At 40.0% G+C, this 21,095-nt stretch overlaps 1 protein-coding gene across 1 annotated transcript in view; it reads right to left on the minus strand.

The window, feature by feature from the left end:
* SLC2A13 (solute carrier family 2 member 13) overlaps positions 1-21,095 on the minus strand; it is a 150,399-nt gene that overhangs the window by 20,449 nt on the left and 108,855 nt on the right. The window contains exon 7 of the mRNA XM_032105536.1: positions 13,284-13,409. Coding sequence (XP_031961427.1) covers positions 13,284-13,409 — 126 coding nt within the window. The remainder of the gene's footprint in view (positions 1-13,283; positions 13,410-21,095) is intronic.

A 21,095-nucleotide genomic window follows, 5' to 3' on the forward strand; every position in this document is an offset into this window, starting at 1 on the left:
CTCCTTTTATCCAGCTTACACAAGGGATAACAGAACATGGGATGTTAGTCAGTGTTGCAGTTCTTGAAAAGTCTTTCTCTTATGCTTAAGGAAGAAAAGGTTTTCCTTCAGTTGCACGTGGTTCCCAAACTGCCACCAACAGCCCACCCGCCCGGAAACAAACAGTCTGCTGTGTGTAGAACATCTCTCCTATGAAGAATTTCACAGTTCTTTCATACTATAAAACATGGGCCATCACATGGGGTTATTCATCTTTTTAAGGATAAGTTATTTTGGCCTGCACACAGAGGCTTTTCTTCGCCACAAGTCTCTAACAGCCTCTTACTACTTCTATATAGCCTGGCATAGGCATTCTTCACAATCTTCACAGGCACACGAGGATACTCCATCCCCCCATGTTCTTTCATTGGATTAAAGAGACAAACAGTTTGTGGTATTACGGTTTCTTACCACGGCATGCAAGAAGGTTTCTTTTAAGCTGCGCGCCAGAATTGCGGCACCGCCCTCTTCTCTCCTGTCGCCATTTCCAGCTCCGTCCCACGTGACTCACTTCTCTTTCTCTGACTCTGAAACCGCCATGTTGAAGGGTGTTCTTGTTCGGGCTTGACGGTGGGGAAAGCCTCGCTCCCTCTGTGCTGCTGGCTGCACGGTGTCCTCTTCAGTTCAGCACGAAGTGTGCTGGCTGCAGACAGGAGGCTCTGCCGGCTCCCGCTGGCTCCGCCGGCTCCGCATGGAGAGGAGAGGGACCCGCCTGTTCCCAGAAGCCACGCTGGATGGGTTTAGCTGTGAGCAGTCCATGGCTGGTTTTAGCTGCCTGCGGCTCTGGGACAGTCCCCCCCAGCGACCCAGGGTCCGTGCCGTGGTGCTGAGAAAGGGGGAAAGGGGCAGTGGCCCCGGCCCGGCCCAGCGGGGCCGGGAGGCTCGGAGCCCCCCCCCCACCTTCCAGCAGGCGAGCTCCGACCAAAAGGGGAAGTCCCGCCTTTCTGTGCGGTTTAAATATGTAAATTGTGAGAAGCGTAATTGGTCTTAAAGACTGTCCATCAACTCAGGGTCAACCCAACACAAAAGGAATAAAAAGGAGCAGTTTTTACTCCATTAGTCAATACAAGACAGCTCAAGGTCACAATTTTAGACATCTGAACTTGATTTAAACAAATTCCATCCAGACTTCCTATCTTTACTTAAACTTACAAGTAACCTTTATTGATGCTTGTGCTGTTCACCATGTGTCAGTGGTAGTGTCTGAGGAATGTCATCATCTCGAAAGCATCACTTGAGTTACAGTTGACAAAAGGATTTCTAAGACCATGGTAATTAAAGACCAAAGAAATGAAGGTCGTTGTTGCAACTTATCAAGGAATCTCAGCACAAGATACACCTGAGTATCAAGGTAACTCAGCACGAATATTCATTGGAAGTTCACCCTCCAAATGAAATAGGTCCTATGTTACAATCTTTTTTTTCTTCTGAATGCTTCCAAACACTTCAGAAAACGATAAAGAGAAAAAGATGTATTGCTTTTGACTACCCCAAAGTCTTAGACATACAGAGACACTGTAAAAACTGTACTTTCATGTTGAAACCTGGTATGTGAAGTTAGTGAAGAATGGCAAGATTTTATAGTTCAATTGAGGAAAAACAAAGCAAATCCCACCCAAACCCCAAACTCAGACCCCAGACGGGACGTGGTGACACAATTCCGGCACAGCCTGGGTCAGCTCTGTGGCTGCAGGCACACTGTTGAAGCTTTACAGACAGTTTATTGCTTACTCCAGGCAGCAGACCCTGTGCCTCCCAGCCAAACCACCACTGCGCAGAAACAATTTTCCAGAGAGCTGTTAATATCTTAAAGTCTCAGTCAACCACATATTTCAATGGGAAATGAAGAGAGAATAAGGTATCAATCCTTTGGAAATTTCTACTGAAACAAAAGGAAGGGGGGGGAAATAATTTTCTGAATTTGCTTTTTTTTGGTGAATCTGAGGCAAAAAACCACATAAAGACAAGGAGTTGAAAATAGAGATCAATATTACAAGTATTAGCATGCCTTTTTAGCACTTCCTTGCTCTGTTTAATTTCTAGTTATTGACAAACATACAAAGTTTATATTTCAAAAGTTCTAACAATAACATTTTGACCACCTTAACTTTCCATCTAAGTACTGAACTGTGACATTCATTTTCTGTAACTGCAATTCAGACACAAATATTACATTTTAACTACTGCCAGCAGCTGTTCACCACCACACAACTGAAATCTAACCAGACAATACTTGACATCTTGCATTCGTTGTTTTAAATAGATGATGGAACAGTATTTTTTAAACAGAGCTTTTCCCTGATTCCAGCAGGTGGCAATAGCTCTGCCCTGATAAGCTCAGAAAAACCTTTTTCAGAAGGGGAATGATGCACCGCATCCCCACCCATTCCTGCTGTACTGGGGAGGCTCTGAATTAAATCACCCAACAGAGCTCTCCAAAGAAGATTCCTCTGCTGTCAGCCCTAAAGTTCACTGCAAATCATTAATGTCGTAACTGAAAATGGAGCCCTAAGGCTCTAAGAACACTTAAAACAAGGTGTTTATTTCATGCCTGAGTTGTGAGACCGAGCACTTAACAAGAGAGTGTTGCTCTGCTTTCATTTGTGCATGCAGGTGCAATACCTATGCCTAATCTAACGAATTTTATAAAATACATAAATGGTAACTGGTTAAATTATCTCCAGTTTATGAAATTTATGAACTTTGGGTACCAAAGTCTTCATCATTATATGCAACTCAAAAGTCTGGGATCTGACAGCAGAAGAACTCAGCAGAAATCAAATTAACCATCCATCTTCCATGGCCTCTGACATCTAAAAAGAGTTTTACATAAATAAGTGCTTTTTAACAGTAGTTATTTTGCCAAGAAAATAGGCTACATGGGAACACACCCCATCTGAATCACAGGTCTGAAGAACTCAGTAATCATGCAGAGCCTCAAACTCATCCTTTATTATTATTATCTATGCAAAGCTAATGTTGCAGCTGTGGAAAGCTACAGGACAAAACGAAGTCTGTACATCCTGCAAGGAGGAAGAAATGCAGAAAGTGCTGCTGTTGAGAAGTGTGACCTGCCACCTCACAGGCTGCCCACTTCCTAGCCTGTACTAACCAACAAGCTGAGTTAAAGTAGGGTCACAACTTTAAATCAAATGAATCGATAATTTCAGTTCATCTTGCGCCAGTGAGGGATTGATGTTACTGCCTCCATTCTCAAGGAAATGAACCACACATGCAGACAGCACATACAGTAATTTCTATGAATTAAACTTATCAAACTTACAGAATTATTCAACAGTCCTACTGCAGAAATGTGTTGATTTATTTTCCCTTAAAAGTAAAAAAAAATACTCTAAAAATTCCATTATTTTAAGAAGGGAAGATATGAAAATTCTACTGTATCAGATGTTGTGATTATTGAAGAACTACTTATTATGGAATAAAACTACTTATTATGGAATAAAGATGTGGATTAGGGATGCTGTTAAACGTACAAGCTGCTGTACGGAGGTCTGGGTTCGGCCCCGTTGAATGTTCTTTATCAATAAAAATCCCCAACCACATGGGTCTTTCCAAAATATTTTCCACCCTCCAAACAGAGGAAATTTCATTTTAGTAAATCAATTTCATAGTGTAAAAGCCTAAAGGAATCTGCTGAGACAGTTTTCACAAATTATTTTTATTTAAATTCTTCAGAGTCAATATTAAAATAAACTTCAGTCAATAACCAAGTAAATGTGAAAAACAACGACTGGAAATTCTCCCCTCAGAAAAAAACCCCACATGCTCCAAATATGAGTCAGTTCCCTTTCCTTGGCTCCTAGGCAGAAGGGGAAATCCCCATGTCTGTCCCAGCAGTAGCCCCCTGCATGCTCACATTCTGCTCTGTGCCCCTCTCAGATCCCCTCGGATGAGCAGAGCAGGGCCTTGCTCTGCCCCTGCTGCAACACTGCCCCAGGAGTGAGGCACAGATGTCTCTCAATCTGTCCCTAAGAAGATGAGCAGCTGGAGAAGCTAATTAGCAGCAGGCTCCTATGGGCAATAAAAGACTCTCTAATGTACATTTCATATGGAGAGAGAAAAGCTGCAGGAATTATCCGAATACTCTCAGCACACTGATATGAGATTGACAATTTTCTCATACACATTGGCATTTTTTCTCCTTTGCTTTCCTATCTCCTTTGTCAACTAGGAGCAACCATGCTTTTTAAACAGGGAACAAGAGTATTTTCCTTCTAGTTCCCCTTCAGCGGAAATAAGCAGAAAGCTGGCTTCTTGAGCAGATGTATATTTAAATTTTGAACACCATACCATCTTCTTCTTTAGACCACTTTTAAAATGAAGAGCACTGACTCAAACATTCTTCCATTTAAATAACAATTTTTTCAGATACAAACCAGCAATTGATAGATAATGTTTTAGCTCAAGGGCCGCTTTTGTTTTTCTACTCCAGTTACCTCAATGCTGTAAGGATCTGAAGTAGTTGTAACAAGTAACCCAATGTCCTGGGTTGCAGTGTATTCCATTACCATCCTCATGAGCTGTTGAAATCAGGTGGGGCAGTGTTTTCCTTGCCTCCTCCCCCCAGACTATCTTTCTGTTAATGGCCCATCATTGTCCTGCTGCATGACTCAGAGATAACTCCCTCCGGACTATCTTCTGTTAATGAGCCTCATCAACACTTGGCCTCATGACTCATTACCCCATTGTGAGATGCTCCGCCCAGAGGGAGGAACCAAGCATCCCATCGTGGATATAATCTGAGACTGAACACCAGAGACAACCCTTTCCACTGGATTTCCAGAGGACAGGAGCTACACAGCCACCACTGGACTTTCTGAGGAAGAGCAGACTCTCTTTTACTACAGGATCACTGCTTCAGAGGACTGCAGCCACCATTCTACCAGACTGCTACCACCACCCTGACTAACAGGGACTCAGGTTGTATCTTGACTCTGTCAGTTTGAACCAGTGTTTTCTTTTAGGTTTTTTTCTTTCCTTTTCTTTAACTTCCCCATTAAATTGTTATTCTGACTTGGTGCCTCCCACTGGTTTGTTTTCCAACTAGTACACCCAAATAGCAATTGGCATTTCCTACCAGAATGCCTTTTACATAGTAACTCGGAGTAAGATCCAGAAGCATGTTTAGCAGCAAAGTGAAATAAAAGGGAACGGATAGAGAACAAATGTACAAACAATGTTTCAAACTAACCAGTCCAGCTTTAAAATCCTATTTTGTGCTGGGTGTCTCCAACAAATAAATACTATCTTCAGCATATAAACTAAAAATTTCCCAGTCAGAACACATTCACTTCATAACAGGGCTTCTTTTCAAACATCCAGAATTTTCTACTGGTTGAGTAGAAATACTGTCTTAGAGCTATTAATAGTAATTCCTAAGTAATTATCTGAAAGGAGTATAAATAGTTTCAGTTTAGATTATCATGTTGCATTAGACCTAAAATGCAGCTATAATATATAAAGTATCTTATTTGTACAGGCATTAAATTAAAAGTTAATTATGTTATAATAATAATAATTTTAAAATGTCTTCCCCCTTTAGCAAGTTAAACAGTTAAAAAAAAGGACAAGACTAGCGTCTATTAAAGCTACAATGAAATTCCACCCTCAATTATTTAATTACACCCTTACAATATTTCAGTATATATATAGATTTCACCATCTTTATATATGCTTAAAAAGAGCTTGTTATGGTTTTCAGGTCCACCATGAAATAATTTCCTTTTGAAAGAATTTAAAAGTGTGTTGTCTTAAAGATTTGAGCAGGAAGAGTGGCTGAAAGAATCAGAACATTAAAATTCCATTTATTTTACTACCTACTCTGGCATCACCAGTAAGACAGGCTCATCAAGGATTAAGGACACTCTATTCTATATTACTTTATCCTTCTATTCTTCCTCTTTGCTCTTAGTTAGCAGAAATGGCTTTAAAATATGCACACGAGATTTCTTAAGTTTCTCTGCTACATCCTTTTTACAAATCACAGTGGTATGTGCACCCCTTAGACCATGACTACACTGTCTGATAACCTCCTCCCAGGAAAGACCTCGTGCCTTAGAGTTTAGGCTGACAAAGACTGCAATCAGTTTCAGATCTTTTTTTCATTTCTGTTTTCGCACACCTCACTAATATATATTAGATATTATTGTGCTGAAGTATATCCTCCTAATCAAACAGGACAAATAGGATTGCATCTTGCCACCCAGCTGCTCCAGGTTTCCACGCTTACCAGCACTGGGGAAGATAATCAGAATTTAATTCTATTTGAAACCGCATATATTTTGATTTTCTTTTCTAAACAATATTGGGGCTGAGAGGGGGCGCTTTATATTCTGGTTCCTACTGAAGCTATGAATGTTTCAATTTAGCCAACATTTAGCATATTGCCTGTTGGGGAAGATGAAACAGGAAAGCCTTATAAATATGATTGCCCGACAAAAGATTTTGGGAATATGAAAACTACAGGCGACATCGAAATGAAAGCCACCTTTGAATTACCAAGTCTTAGTTACTGAACAACTGGAAAACAATGGTATGGCCGACTGAAGGTAATCCCCTCTTGATGGAACAATACCCTCTGCTTGCAGGCAGGTCCAAGGGTCAGAGCAGACCCTACTAGCTCAGCAGAAGGGGTCCAAAGAGTAGTTTTTAGAAGTTAAGATGTAACACTCTATGGTAATATAAGAACTCTTATAGGCTGTATGTAAATGCTATAGGATTTGTATCTTGTATTAGATTGGTTAGTGACAATTAGAATATTCAGTACAGAAGATGATTTATTGTATTGTAGCCAGGACTTCACACACTCTCTTATTCCACTCTTACCACACTCTTACTCCATTCTCATTCCTCTCTCTCTTTACTTACTCGCTTACACTCTTGCTCTCTTGGGCCTGCTCCGAGCTGCAGCTGGCAGCTCTAAGCAGTGCCCCTGTACCCACGCCCTTTGCAATAAACCGCATGTTCCAACATCTGACTTCAGAGATCTCTCGTCTCCGTCTGTCCCGACCGACCGACCCACCCCAAGCTCCCGCAGTCTGGTGCCCAACGTGATTGCCGACCCCCCAGAGCGCTCACAATTGCCCATCAAGAGATTTCTCTAAGACTACTGGTTATAATCACAACTCACATTCAGGGTGCTGCCAATATACATGCAGATGTGAATATTCTCTTTATCCTGCTACTTTCCTGAATCATTTACTCCCTGTACTACCTTTTTACATGGTAAATATGAGAACCATAATCCTACATATAACCTTCATCTATTGATCTGATGACTTTGTAGGAGAAATACTAGTGTCTCTCTAATTACTGCTGAGTTCAGCATGAATTTTCAATGCAGACCCTTGTAGAAAGATTTCAAATAAACATTTCAGCAGTAAAATCTTCTACCAATGCTTCCTGCATGACAAAACAAGCTATGTCTACCCATGGACAGAAGAGTACTTAATTCCTGAAAAATTGCTCTGGGGCTAGTCTTTCTGTGGTAACAGCAAAGGTCTGTAATGCTGTTTGCCATGATGTACTGAAAACAGATTCTCAGTCTTTAAATGTGTAAATACACACATACATTCTTTCTGCATTAGTAAAGCAGTCACAGGAACTTTTACAAATGTACCTGTCATGATGCAAAACAAGTGTAATGAACTTACATGTCTGTCTTTGTCTCCAAGGGGGAAAAGTAAGGTAGTATTTTTAGAAAAATCTAATGTTCTTACGAAGAAAAAGTATTCTAACAATTTTAAGAGTCTCATCTGCTATGCATTAGACAACAGGCAGTGCTGCATGAACATAAAGCTCCCCAGAACACTCTCAAGGCTGTGACAGACACTGGCATGTCCCCTGTTGGACATAAACCAGTCTGTTGTCTGAGAATCCAGCTAATGAACTCCCATGAATTTATTTTTTCTAACCAGTAGAATCTAGTTAGCATCCAGGCTCAGATGCCAAGGTCATTAGGCAGATTCCTGAGGTGGAAACTCTCCTGAAGCTGGGAAAGAGGGTTTGCCTGCCTGCCTGACCCGCTTCCTCTCACTGCACAGGTAATTTAAACCCACTTTTTCCCCAAACAGGTTTCCAAGATTAAACAGTTAAACCCCTCAGCAAACTGACAAGTATGAGAACAGGCGCACAGTGAAACATAACAGCATTACTGAGCATCTGTAAACATGCCATTAATTTTACATGGAAGGACGATGCTCAGGAGAGCACTGGCTAGAGGAAAACAGAACTTCCCAAAGACAGAGCTCTTCTGCACTCTCGCCTTCGCACTGACTGCCCTTAGAGAGGGGAGTGCTTCTTTATATGGCCAAAAGCAGAATTCTCCATAAAGCATTAAACTCCCGTGGCAGGGAGATGTTCCTCTAACGAAGTTAATAAAAATGGCTGAAAAAAGCAAATCACTCAGCTCCTCTCTCTTTATAGATTTCTGTTCCCAATCACTCTCCTTCAGGGACTGTGGAGACCTGCCAGCTAATTTTGTGGACAGGATAGCTTCTAGGCTTGTCTCTGATCTGCTGCTGATGTTATTATTTCTTCATAATTGTTTACTGTATAAAATTAACATCATTCCCTCCAGAGAAAGATTGCTCAGAGCTGCTCATGAGAGCGTTTTAGCTCAGTTGTGGGCCTGCTGTCGTCTTGACAACATACTCATGTCAAGGTTAATGTCACATCAAGGCACTGTAAGTACCTCCTTCCCTTGCAGTTATTCTTTCAACTGTAAGGGTATTAATGCAATTTAAAGTTTCTTCATTCTTGGCTGACCTTTAGGAATATTGCAATCACACACACAGAAATTTCAATAGAGGAATTTCTCTGAGTACTGTAATTGTGGGAAAAACCCCTAGATTTTGGGTTGTGTTCAGAAAGCACAACACTGAAAGCAATGCCCTCCACATTTTGTCCTGGCTGAGAGATGGACTCTGCCCATGACCTCTGTTGTGCCACCTGAGCTTCATAGTGGAACCTTCCCACTGCATCCCCATCTGTAAAAGTGAGATAATGCTTTTGATTAAGTTCATGGGAATTTCATAATTCAATGTTCATGAAGAACAGAACTGCAAGCCTTTCTGTGCTACTGCTAAGTGCAAAACTTCCCTAAATCTTGGAGAGCAGAGTCCCAACACAGAACCCCCAGACCACACTGAAAGAAAAGATACAGCTCTTCTTCTTTTACTATAAAGTGAATAATTTAAGAATATTCTTGCTCGCTGTCTTGAAACCATCCTTTATGTGTCCCTGGGCAGAGCTGGAGGCAGCAAGATTTGCATGTCAACAGCTACTCTGTTAACTGGTTCAGGAATACCAAGGGCAGCAAAGCACCTGCCTGTGCTGGTGCCCTGGGCAAGACACTCCTCTCTGTGTTATTCTCATACCAGTCGCACTTATGTTAAAAAATACATCTCTGCTGCTTGTGGTACATGTATGATCTTACAGACACACTCGTTGCACATTACTCAAGCTGCTTAAGCTCTGACTTGGACTCAGTCAGATTTATTCTTGCGCAGTCTCTCTCCCCCAGGGCCACTGCCAGCCACTGAGTTCCCTACATTCAAAAGAACTCAAATGCTATACTCTTCTTGAAAAATATGTGGATGCTTTAATTGTCTCCCTGGGTTTCTATGACAACCACAGCAACATAAACAGCCTTGCTGGCAGCCACAGGAGACTGAAGTCTATGCTCTCTCCCCTCGCCTCCCCAGAACTTCTCAATGTAGAAAACACCATAACCAAAAAAATACAATTAACAATAGAGGTGGTGTCTAGTACACCTGGCTGGCACTGGGGAAATGTATTGTGAATAAAATGCACTGACCACTACATCAGTGTTACCAAAGTACCTTGGGAACAACAGTGAAAAACAGTGCAAAGCTATAAATATATAAACAGAAGTTTTCTATGTCAGCCAGCATGGCTGCAGAGAGCTTTAAAAAGTATATGATAAGGCCTTCTCTGTTAATGTTTCTGAGCACTTCTCACCTCGGTGGTAGGTTACACATCAAGAATAGGTAAGCCCCTGAGCAAATGTCAGGACAGTTGGGGTTCAGTTGGCTGCAGACCTATGTGTGTGCACACACATCATATGGTGTGGCCTTAGGCACGTCTCCATGGCTGCAGGAAAATCATAAACAAAATGTGATCACAGCAGCAGTGAAATGCTCTGCATGGCACTGTCAGCCTGAGTCCAGGAGAAGCTTTCTCTAACTCCTGCATCAGCATCGTGAGAGCTGCTGCTTCTGCTAATGCTCAGATATCTGAGCTCCAGTAAGTCCCAAACAAAGAGCGCAGGTCTTTCTTCTCTCCTGAGCAAAATTAATGGCAAAATAGATTTTCCATGAGCCAAGCATAACCCTGGAGGCTTTAAGCCATTTAAACTCATCTATCTAATACCAGATGGCATGAAGCCATCAGGATACACAGGAGTTACAAAAGACGCTGCTGATAATTATGGCTGTCCATAGCTCACAAAATCATCTTTCAAATTATTAAACTACTTTCTGATCACCATCATGCCATGTATTTTTAAAGTAATTGCCCCTGTATGACTACTTTGTGACAAAGTAACTTTGTGAAAGAAAGGGCTGCAATTTCCTTCACCAGTGCTTTTAGTTTGTCTCAGGCACTCGTTCTCCCTGTGCTGCCAGGGAGATACAGACCCCTCTGGCAGCTCTGAGACACAACACAACTGGGGATGTAACTACGCTGTTTTCCCTGCAGCCATCTTCCCTTGGCAGGGAAATCCTACAGCTTTGTGGGACTGATTTTGCTGTAAAACAGACTCAGGATTTGCACAAACAGAGTTGGGGGGTGGTATGTGAATGTGAGCCCTTGGAAACAAAAAGCTATGGGGATTCCCTCTGGGCCAGTAAGCAGAAATACATGTATCTGTGAGGAGGAGGAGGAGAAGGAAAAGGAGAAGGCAAAATGCCTCCCTCTTCCACAGGGCTTGGAAGGCACAGAAAGTGACACCTGACATTTCACAGCTTGAAGGATCAGCTTTTTGAAAACTCCCTGATTACACAGACCAGGTAGAAGCAAGAGAGAAATTAACGAAATAAACACTAGAAATGATGATGAATATTTTCAAAAAGAAATGCGGGTATTTTATTGGTTGTCCATCTTAAGGTGGGATTTTCACTATGGTGACTACCAATATAACAAATTTAAAGTTCTTTCATTTCCTCTTGAAAGATTTTAAGCAAGGTCCTCATGTTGTGGAATTCTTGCACAACATAGAAATACTGCATTTTGCAATATGGAAACAAAGTATTTCTTCTTCCCTATCTAATTTGCTCCAATAGGCTGTGTAGCAAAGAGTCTATGTGAGACTCAATCATGAATATGAAAAAATTGCTTATGCCCACATTTACTACACTAAACAATTACTCTAGCTAATGAAATAAAGTTTAATTTTATCTATCAACTATTCATAACTACTTTTTGCTTCCCTCTATGTCTTCCAGCATTCTAGTGTGATTCTGCTAATTACAGACAAATTACTTAAAACTACAGCATACAGGAAATGAATGTTGACTTGGAATATAAAACTACATCTGTTACCCTGAGATATATGAAAGTCCACGTGCTGCAGATCACATTGGGTATCAGGCAATATGCAAGGTATGTTCCATAATGTGACATTGAAGTTAGTCACAGAACAAGCAGGCCAGATGAGATTTTATAGTTTTCACAGTTATTTAATAGCCCCAAAATGATCACAGTGCTTTTAAACTAGGATCACAAAAAATACAAGCTTCTCTTTTCTGCACCTGGAATGAATTACTAGGCCTAACGGTACTGAAATCAAAATGAAGGCAATTTTAGAGTAATTTTAAATTAATGATTCTACAATTAGTAGATATTTTCATACATTTCAACCTCTGTCCAATATGACTCACTGCCATGAAGACACTTGGGTTTAAATTCTGAGAAATATGTATGAAAGTTAAAAAAAAAGAAAAAATAAAAGGCCCAAACCACCACACAAACCTTTGCCTATTTCCTAAGTATATTCATGGTATTTGGGTGGCTGAGATGAATTATGGTGAGGTGGTTTTATCAGAAGTAATTGCTTAGTTCCCTTGTGACTCTGAACCATTCTAAATTCTAATCCAAGCCCTAATCACTACTGAAGTATTCATAAAGCCTTTACAAGACAATGTTCCAACTCACAAAGCCATTCCTTAGGAATGGTCAGTACTTCAGAAAACATGAAAGTTACTGTGACTTCACAGGAGATCTTTGTGCTGCCTAAGAAAGAGGTGTGATATATTTTGCAGTTGCACCTATGAATGCACATGTTTTTACACTCCAAGTGCAACATACAGCATGACAGCCCTTTCAGGCACAGAACCACAGAAATCTGTGGCCAAAACCCATGCTTTTGACAATTTGAACTTTTCAGATTTTGACTATTTTAGTTTATTCAGCTGAGCTAATTGTTTCTTTAGTAGGCTGTTGTAACCGCTGCACTCTGGCTAGCAGGCTGCTGCTCCCTGAGAGCTCAGTGAGGGTTTCCCAGGGCCATGCCATCAGCCGCATCCCAGAGTCCATTTGGGACAGCCCCGCGATCTGGCTCCGGCAGCAGCAGCGTCACAACGCAGTGGGGGTAAAGGAGGCAGAGAAGGGTCTCTCATGAGGGTGTGAGATGGCTTTAACCACATCTTGTCCCAGCAATGCTCAGAGGTAGAGAGACAGCGTGGGCTGGGTGCAGGGTGGTTTTGTCAGGGGCCCAGGGGCGGTCCCTGGGCAGGGCTGGGGTACAGAACAAATAGGGAGAAACCGAGGGAGTGGCCAAAGCCAGGGAGGGAACAGGGGAACACACAGAATCATGAGGTTAACAGGACACCACATCAGGCCAATATTAAAAGTGTGGTTTAATTAATGCATTCAAAAAGAAAATTAATTCAGGTGGCTTTAAGTATATAACTAGGAAATATGCCACCTCAAATGAATGAAAACATTAAGTAATTTTCCTCATTTCTAGTGTACTTTTGCCATACTTCCTAAGTGGCAGACTACACCAAATGGGCTGCACACATCAGGGTCAAGGTTTTTCTTTATGTTAGAAAGTAATCACCCATTTTTGACAATGCCAAGTTATTTTCTTCTTCCCGAACACCTTAAGAATAACATTTTTTGTAAAAGCAAAACTGTTCTCAACAGCATAAAATACACTCTCTGTAGAGCACAAGGCTAAAAAATCTTGACTGGTTACATACCTGCCCCAAGCTGCTTTCATTGTAGAATCTTTATCAACAGGAATGCATGAGGACTCAACAACACTTGATTTATTCAGTTTGTAGCAGAGACCGCAGTCTGGATCTAACATACATGCACTACAATAACTGAAAGAGAAAAAAAGAAATACTTAAGAACCACTTCATTCATATGTAGATGTCAAAACCAACAGCACCTACTCATCAGTCGTGGAATGCACATAGTTAAGTTGTCAGTGTGGGAGACAAGACAATTAAGTTCTCCAAAAACTATCACATACTGCTTTCACCTTCTTCTGTAACACATTTTGGTAGTCCATCTGCATCCACCCTGTGATACCTGATCAGGCTATAGGAGAATTCATTCATAGAATAAATTTTAATTGAAATTTCATTAAATTACTGCAGAATTTCTATGTTGTCTCCATTTAGAATATAAATCTATTTTCAACATACCTTCCTCTTGCTTAACTGATTGGTCAAATTCCAAACCAAACAGTTTGGTTTTTTTAAATTAGGAAAGCTGCATTAAATCTGCTCTTAGCTGAGATATAAACTAGAGAAAATATTTTTACAATAGAGATGAAACAAAACTTTCAGGTAAGAGCCAATAATTTTATCTAACTGTAGTAAAATTTCTTCTCTTGCAAAAAAAAATTGTAAAATTGTAATTCTGCAATTAGCAATTTTCAAAGGAACAGACAATAACTATTACAGTAGTAAGACTTGGTTACATTTTCTTACATCAATATTAGTACAGCAATGGGCAATAACCAAAAGAGTTGACAGGAATAGAAGACTGCAATTGAATAAAAAACATTTTTATAAATCACAAATCTGTTGAAGTATGCAATAATAATACTAAAAAATGTATAAGATTATAATATTTTCTTACATTGAAAAGAATCCCATGATATCAAACAGGATTGTAACATATGATTTTCAAACTGTAGAACATTTTCCACTCAAATGATGTTATCAAAGTGCCTGTTAACAACATGAATTTATAGAAAGACACAGCGATGAGTGTCATCTTTATGGTGTTGCCAGCAAAGGACAGGACAGGGACTGGACACCTCCTGGTTTTCCTCAGTGTCCTCACAAGCATCAATGCAGAGATGAACAGCAGAGCTGAACTCGCACTGTCTGTTCTGTCCTGCTGGGTAACTCCACGTAACCTCATGGGGTGCTGGGTATCAGTAACCAATTGAGTGGGAAGCACAAGATATCTTATTTATTTCTCCCTCCCATTCGGAAAAAAAATTGAGATATTTGAGTATTGATTCCAGTGTCTGTCTACATGGCTGCTAGTTCAGCTGCTCCTCTGGCTCTATTGGATATCATAGAATAATTTAGGTTGGAAAGGACCTTTAGTATCATGAAATCCAACTGGTCTTCCTGTTGGCATTCAACATAATAAAGGCTGCTGGATTTCATGTCTTACCAAATGTCAGAGGTTTTAGAGAGTTACTCATAACCATTTAAATATCTTTAAATTATTATTTTCCACATCTTTTCTGAAGTGTGTCTTTCAGATTGAACAGTTAAATAACAACTCTTTATAAACCCTTCACCATTGGGCTAGGATTTCCCATCATTACCGACACAGTGAGTTCATACAATCAGACTTTGACTTCAGATTTTAGAGACAAGACCAATTTATGCCAGAGGAAACACAGAAATGCAACATACGAGACATAAAGCCATTTCAAATCTAACTCCCATCAGCCTAAGAGTAGGCAGTTTCTATTCAGAACATTTAGCATTCTTCTGTGCCCTGTTTTATCACTGATATAAAATTTTATGTTGTCTTTGATGAGGTACATGGTCATTGCTTTTTTCCAAGACGAAGACCAATGGTTTTTTCTCCAAAATCCCAGCATATATATATTACAATTGTTTCATAACACAGTAAAGAAACCTCCATCAGTTACTAAGTCTAATGATAACAGAAGATGCAGCATGAAATAAGCAAGGAAGATTTTTTTTTTAAAGAAGCAATTAAAAAACAGTCAGAGACACCATGTGCTGAGGCTGCCTATTCTAGAAATAAAATATATAGTAGTTTCAGGTTTATGCTCTTCTTCCCTCTAGCCCCATTATTATTTGCAAAGCTATTTAAACAGTTTGAAATTGAGCACATAATCTGACATACATGCTCATAGTGATATAAATAATATAGGATATAGAATATACCAGGAAAAGAAATGCACAGTATAATACTGACATGAAACTACTTCTTACAGAGCTCATTCCTGTCCTCAAAAATACCTGCTTATCAGTCATATCAATATATGTACTGAAAAATATGTCAGAGGATGAATCTTTAACAATACTGGTAATTCTTCCACACAGAGATCAGTTATGGCCTTGAAAGCTCTATACAGGAGAACTCTCAGATGTTGAGGTAGGAAAGGAAATTTGCATCCAATTATAAACAGGAGATATGCTTCCTCTACTTATCATGAGATATTTATATTTGCACTAAGTTTATGAGCTAGTGTCTTGAAAACAAGTTCATCCATGAAAAGCCAGGTGAAAATTCCCAGGCAGGATGGTTGTCTGTGAGATTGACAATTCAAGACTGAAATACCTGAGAGAGATCATTTGATTTTGATGAAACCAAAGCAGCATTACAGCAGAAAAGTTTTACAACGTGCCTGTTTGCCTCCCTGCTTGCCAGCTGGGCTCCTAGGCAACCCAACAAGAAGGCAAGTGTCTAGACTTCAGATGCTTCAGCCTATGAGGCAGAATAACAACAACGAGGACTCTGAGGCTCCAGAAGTCCAAAGATGCCCAGCTTCTTTGCAGATCAGTGGCATGAACTCAACGGAACAAAGTAGCCTGGCCTCTCAGTTTATGGAGAACTGCCATGGAATGGGATCTCCGGGTTTCTGCTCCAACATTGCAGCATGTTTACTGAGGAGCTGATGGACTGTTAGCAGACTAGATATCCCCAACCCTGCAATTCCTCACTGATTCTGCCAACACACTCAACACATGTCCCTTCATCCAACCACACAGGAATAACTGATATCTAGAAAGACTGACTGAAAGCATTAATTTTGAGGTCCTTTGACAGCAATTTCTTGCCAGCCTGAGCAGCAACAACTTTCAGAATGCTCTGCTCTGGATCAGCCTGCCCGATTACTGCTCCTGAGATTAGAGGTTGATCACAAAGGCCGCAATGCCATCTTCTCTCACAGAGATCTTACACTATATGGATGAATTACTAATTGACTATCTGTGTACATTTTTCTTTATACCAAAATTACTGTTTTCTTTCTTCCTAGCAGTGCAGTTTACTAGGCTCTAATGCAGTCTCTAAAAATATTGAATAAAATCTCTGACCTGCCAAAGTGACTCTCCAGATGCCAATGAAAGGTCCATAACTGCTTTTTCTCCACTGCTTAGAATACTCCGTACTTATGTTTGTTTCATCGTTACATTTTGCACTTTAAATTTGCAATATGACCTCGTAAGTAATACCTTTCCTACAATTCTCAGCAGTCTTGTAATTTGAGCTGCAAGTTTGACCTTGACACTTTTGTTGAGTGATTTAGCATTAAAGGACCTTTGCCCAGGGCCCTTCCTCTCCAAGTACCATTTCTTTTTCTCACACTATTTTGACTTTTTCAAGCTGAACCTCAATTTCTGAATTGTTTGTTTCACAACATTTCATTGATTTTAATTTTTGCCAGATTTTAAAGACCTTTCAACTTTGCCTTCCATATTCTATTATCCAATTACAAAATGTTCCTAATGTCCAGCTACAGAAATGCAAACTGAACCTGATAATGTATTATGGACTGTGTAGCTGTACAGAATGTAGCACCTGATTTCATAACATTCTACTGCACGAGTAGCAGAACAGCCACTCAGAGAATCTAAACAACCCCAAATACACACTTTTTTGTGGACAGACTCTTTCCACGTCTTTTAGAGTCATCATTCACACTGAGTACATGCTGCAGAATCAGCCTGGGTATGTGAAGAAGGCTCTATATGTGAAAATCTGATAGATCGGCAACATGCAAGTTGGACCTGATGATCCTTACGGGTCCCTTCCAACCTGAGATATTATATGCAAGACATTTTGCTCATATCCTGTCTTGCCCCCAGAGTAAATTCCACTGTTGCGAGCTTGTTTAACCCACTGCTCCTGCTCTGTAGGATACAAATATTCATATTCCTGAAGACAGTTTTCCTCCTAGAACTGCAGAACAATAAAATCTGTCTCAGGCAGGGAAGGCTCAATGTAGGGACAGGAGGGTCTTGCAGTACCTACTAAGGATTAGCACATCCCACCCAGAGAGAACATAAGCTGCAAATCATTGCAGGCTGGAAGGAATGTCACTTTGACTGTGCTGCTTTCTACTATTTCCAGCTTGCTGTTTGCCACACTGGAAGCATGATCCTAGGCCAGGTGGACCTTTCATCCTACTTTCAGGTTACTCTTTGCTCTCAAGGTTGGCTACGTACACAGTCTCTGCCTCCCTTAGCTTGCAGTGTGTAGTTCCTTTCCAGCTCCTTACAGAAGAACAACAAGCTGGGATCAAGCTTTCCTTGCTTCTGTTCTTGTATTCTATCTACAACCAGATGATGTCTCTTCCTCCAGCCTCAACCAAAAGAAAATGGCCAAGACAGCTGAGCTGAGTATCACTGGTCAGGGCACGCCTACTCAGCTGGACTCACCAAGGGACACAGGCAACCGATGAATCCAAACAGCCAAGGTGTTTAGTTCAACAAAAAAAGTACAAGGACTTTTGGACAAATACTGCAGTACTTATTAGCTCTGTTGACATGTCAGGATATTGACACCTTCAGCCAGATACACAACTAAGGATCTTACGGGTTTTTTGATAAATGGCTTACTTCATTTTTATACACAAACTCACTTCAGTTAGGTACTAGGACCATGTTTAAAGCTGCCTGATGCTTGTGCCTGAGGGCTTATGCTATCTGTACATGCTCCACTACACCTCAGGCATGAAATCAAGCCTTTCTTTATACTTCTGAAGGTTACTGTGTTGCTTCCAGAAGTGAAGTGCTAAACTGAGATTAAATACAACTGGACAAGAATATAGGGGATGCTTTAAGCAGTTAAAATGTGTGCTAACTGCAGATGCCACTTCCAGTGGTTGTATCTAGGATGCAGGAAATACAACGTTTAATAAAGAATGAGAAAAATCCACTTGGACTTCCTGCCATTATAACAGACCAAGTGACAGAAGCTTATTTGCTAAACTCTACCAGCACTCTGTTAGGTAACACATATATCTATTTAGTGGTAACCATAAGGAAAAGCTATCATTTATAATCCCAGTACTTGGATGCTAATTGCAGTTCTGTAATTTACCACACAGATATTCCAACAGATCTAAACCATGTTCAAGTATGATCAACCCTTTCTCATCTTCAAATCAGGCTCCTGCTCCATCTATTCCACCGAGATGATTATTTGGTGTCCTCCGTAAAATTCCAGACCAGTCCTGAATCCTTACCCTTCATGACATGCCAGCCACATATAAATACACTAGCTCTCTTCAAACATTCCTTAAACTTTCTTCACAAAGGCTCCCACTCCTCAACTGTGCAACATAATTTATACAACCTCACAGAAATTGTTTTCAGCCTCTTGGTGTTTGCTACTTCTGCTTTAGATGTGGTGAGGATGTGAAGGCTCACCTACTCCTCTCATCTATCACAGTCCTATGAAGATAGTGACTCTACAAACCTTGCCTAGTCCTTAGATCATCAGGGCTATCCCACTACTGCTATAAGCACCTTGGCAGCAGACTGTGCTGGAATGCTGACATCACAAGAGAAGTGTTCTGATCTATTTGCTCATAGGTATCAATTGTTTCTTGTCTTTGATGAATGTTTTTTCTGAATTTATATAGCCTCCAACTATAGAGCTTCTTGATTTATTCCTGGAACTGAGCAACACAGACCATAAAGAACAGGAACAACTGACTTACACATGCCTTTATTTTGGACAAAATCGCTGTCTCTGTAGCATAATTTGTTTTTAAAACTACTTTTCTAAAGAGACCCTACACATAGATACTATATTTCCAGCTTCCAGGCAGATCAGATAGAAGCCCTGTTCAAACTTGATTAAAATCACCCTTGTGTGACGAAAACCTGCAGACCATATAAAGTATAACACCATCACTTTGGAAGATTTTAAAAAATCATTCCCTAAGCAATGTTCTGGTTTTGTTAAACAGCAAAGTCTTAGAAGTACTAGCAGAGATGTGAAGTGTTAATAGGTTCTTATATGAATAACACCTTGTTTCCTCACCAATGCAGAGTTTGAGTCAAAGTATCTGGAAAACTTAACAATGGTTACAGGAACTGCATTGCAGTCACAGACATTATAGTTCAGGTAAGTTACTTTTCAGATCTTTGTGTTTAAATTGATGAGGGGAGTTTTTTCTCATTCCCATTAAAGATGCTTACTAGATAGATTGACATCTTCCTTCCTATCCTTTATAACTTAAAATTAAATTACAAGTTTTGATTGATAGGACCAACATGCCAGCAAAAGGAAAATTGTTACCAAGCAATATATCATTATATTATTTACTTAATAAATTTCAAGTCTATGTTGAGGTCATTTCACAGTTCTGCAACATAAACCATTAGAATTTTAACTACACTTCGTCAGAGCTGGCAAAAGCATCCTCAAACATGTTTATCTCTTTACATATTCATAATTTTCTGACCTCAATGGCCAAAACACATTTATTACTGCAATTCTCAGTTATCAGAAAGACCAATAGCTCAGGCACTTTGACATTAGAAAGAGAAAATGAGAATCATATTTTTAAAAATACTGGTTCCATGATACAGTGACATTATGAAAAATAGCATTGCCTAGTTTGCTGATAAATCAGATTGTCAATGAGTTCTCAATAAAATGAAGTGCAATAGCTAATACACCTACTATATGCATCCTGAGGCTATTAAATACAATAAAACCTGCTCCAGTTACGAGGTTAGCTGAGTTTTTCAGGACTGATCACAATTATATAATCCTGCTACATTCATAGAGAAAAGATATATTTCTGTCCATTAGTTATCTTACTAAATGGCTATGTGGGAGTATTAAATATTGGTGCCTTCATCTCAGTGGTGTGTATTTGTACAATGAGCTAAGGATCATGAACCACATGAGGGTGACTAATTCAAAAATGAACAACAGAGTCCTTGTGTGCCCAGCACAGCTGGCACCACCTCTATTATTTTAATCAGTCTGAAGACAATCTGTTCAGGAAGGATTCTGAGATACTTTGTGTGCACAGGTATCATTTCCCTAAGATATGAGGGTTGACCTAAGCTTAACACAATATTTACCATTTTCATATAGTACCTGGCATGAAAAATATTGTTTAAGCAGAATAGGTTCACATTATGTCTTCTAGAGCTGACCAAGTCTCAAGAAGTGCAGAGAGAGACACATGAATGGAGACAAAACAAGCAAAAATACAAGGCAGCAGGACCACGGTCATTTTACAGAAATGGCTCAATGTCCCAAACAGTCACACCACTGATCCTTTAAAGATTGGGAAAAGGTGGGAGGGTAGCTAATACACATGCCCTAACCTAAACCTCCTTCCAGAACCAGTAAAAATGGGAACATTTATAGAGTTTTGGTAGTCGGAATAATAATAGGAATGGATAGTTCATCTTTTCACTTCTAAGGTGACAAACTTTGGGATGCTGTTGCTTTGTATTCTTAAATTTACCTTTGAGATTTCTGTGACCTTGATGATAAGTAACATCACAGCTGCTGAGGAGATTAAAATC

This window comes from Corvus moneduloides, chromosome 4, assembly GCF_009650955.1.
Source record: "Corvus moneduloides isolate bCorMon1 chromosome 4, bCorMon1.pri, whole genome shotgun sequence".
In the NCBI taxonomy this organism is placed as follows: domain Eukaryota; kingdom Metazoa; phylum Chordata; class Aves; order Passeriformes; family Corvidae; genus Corvus; species Corvus moneduloides.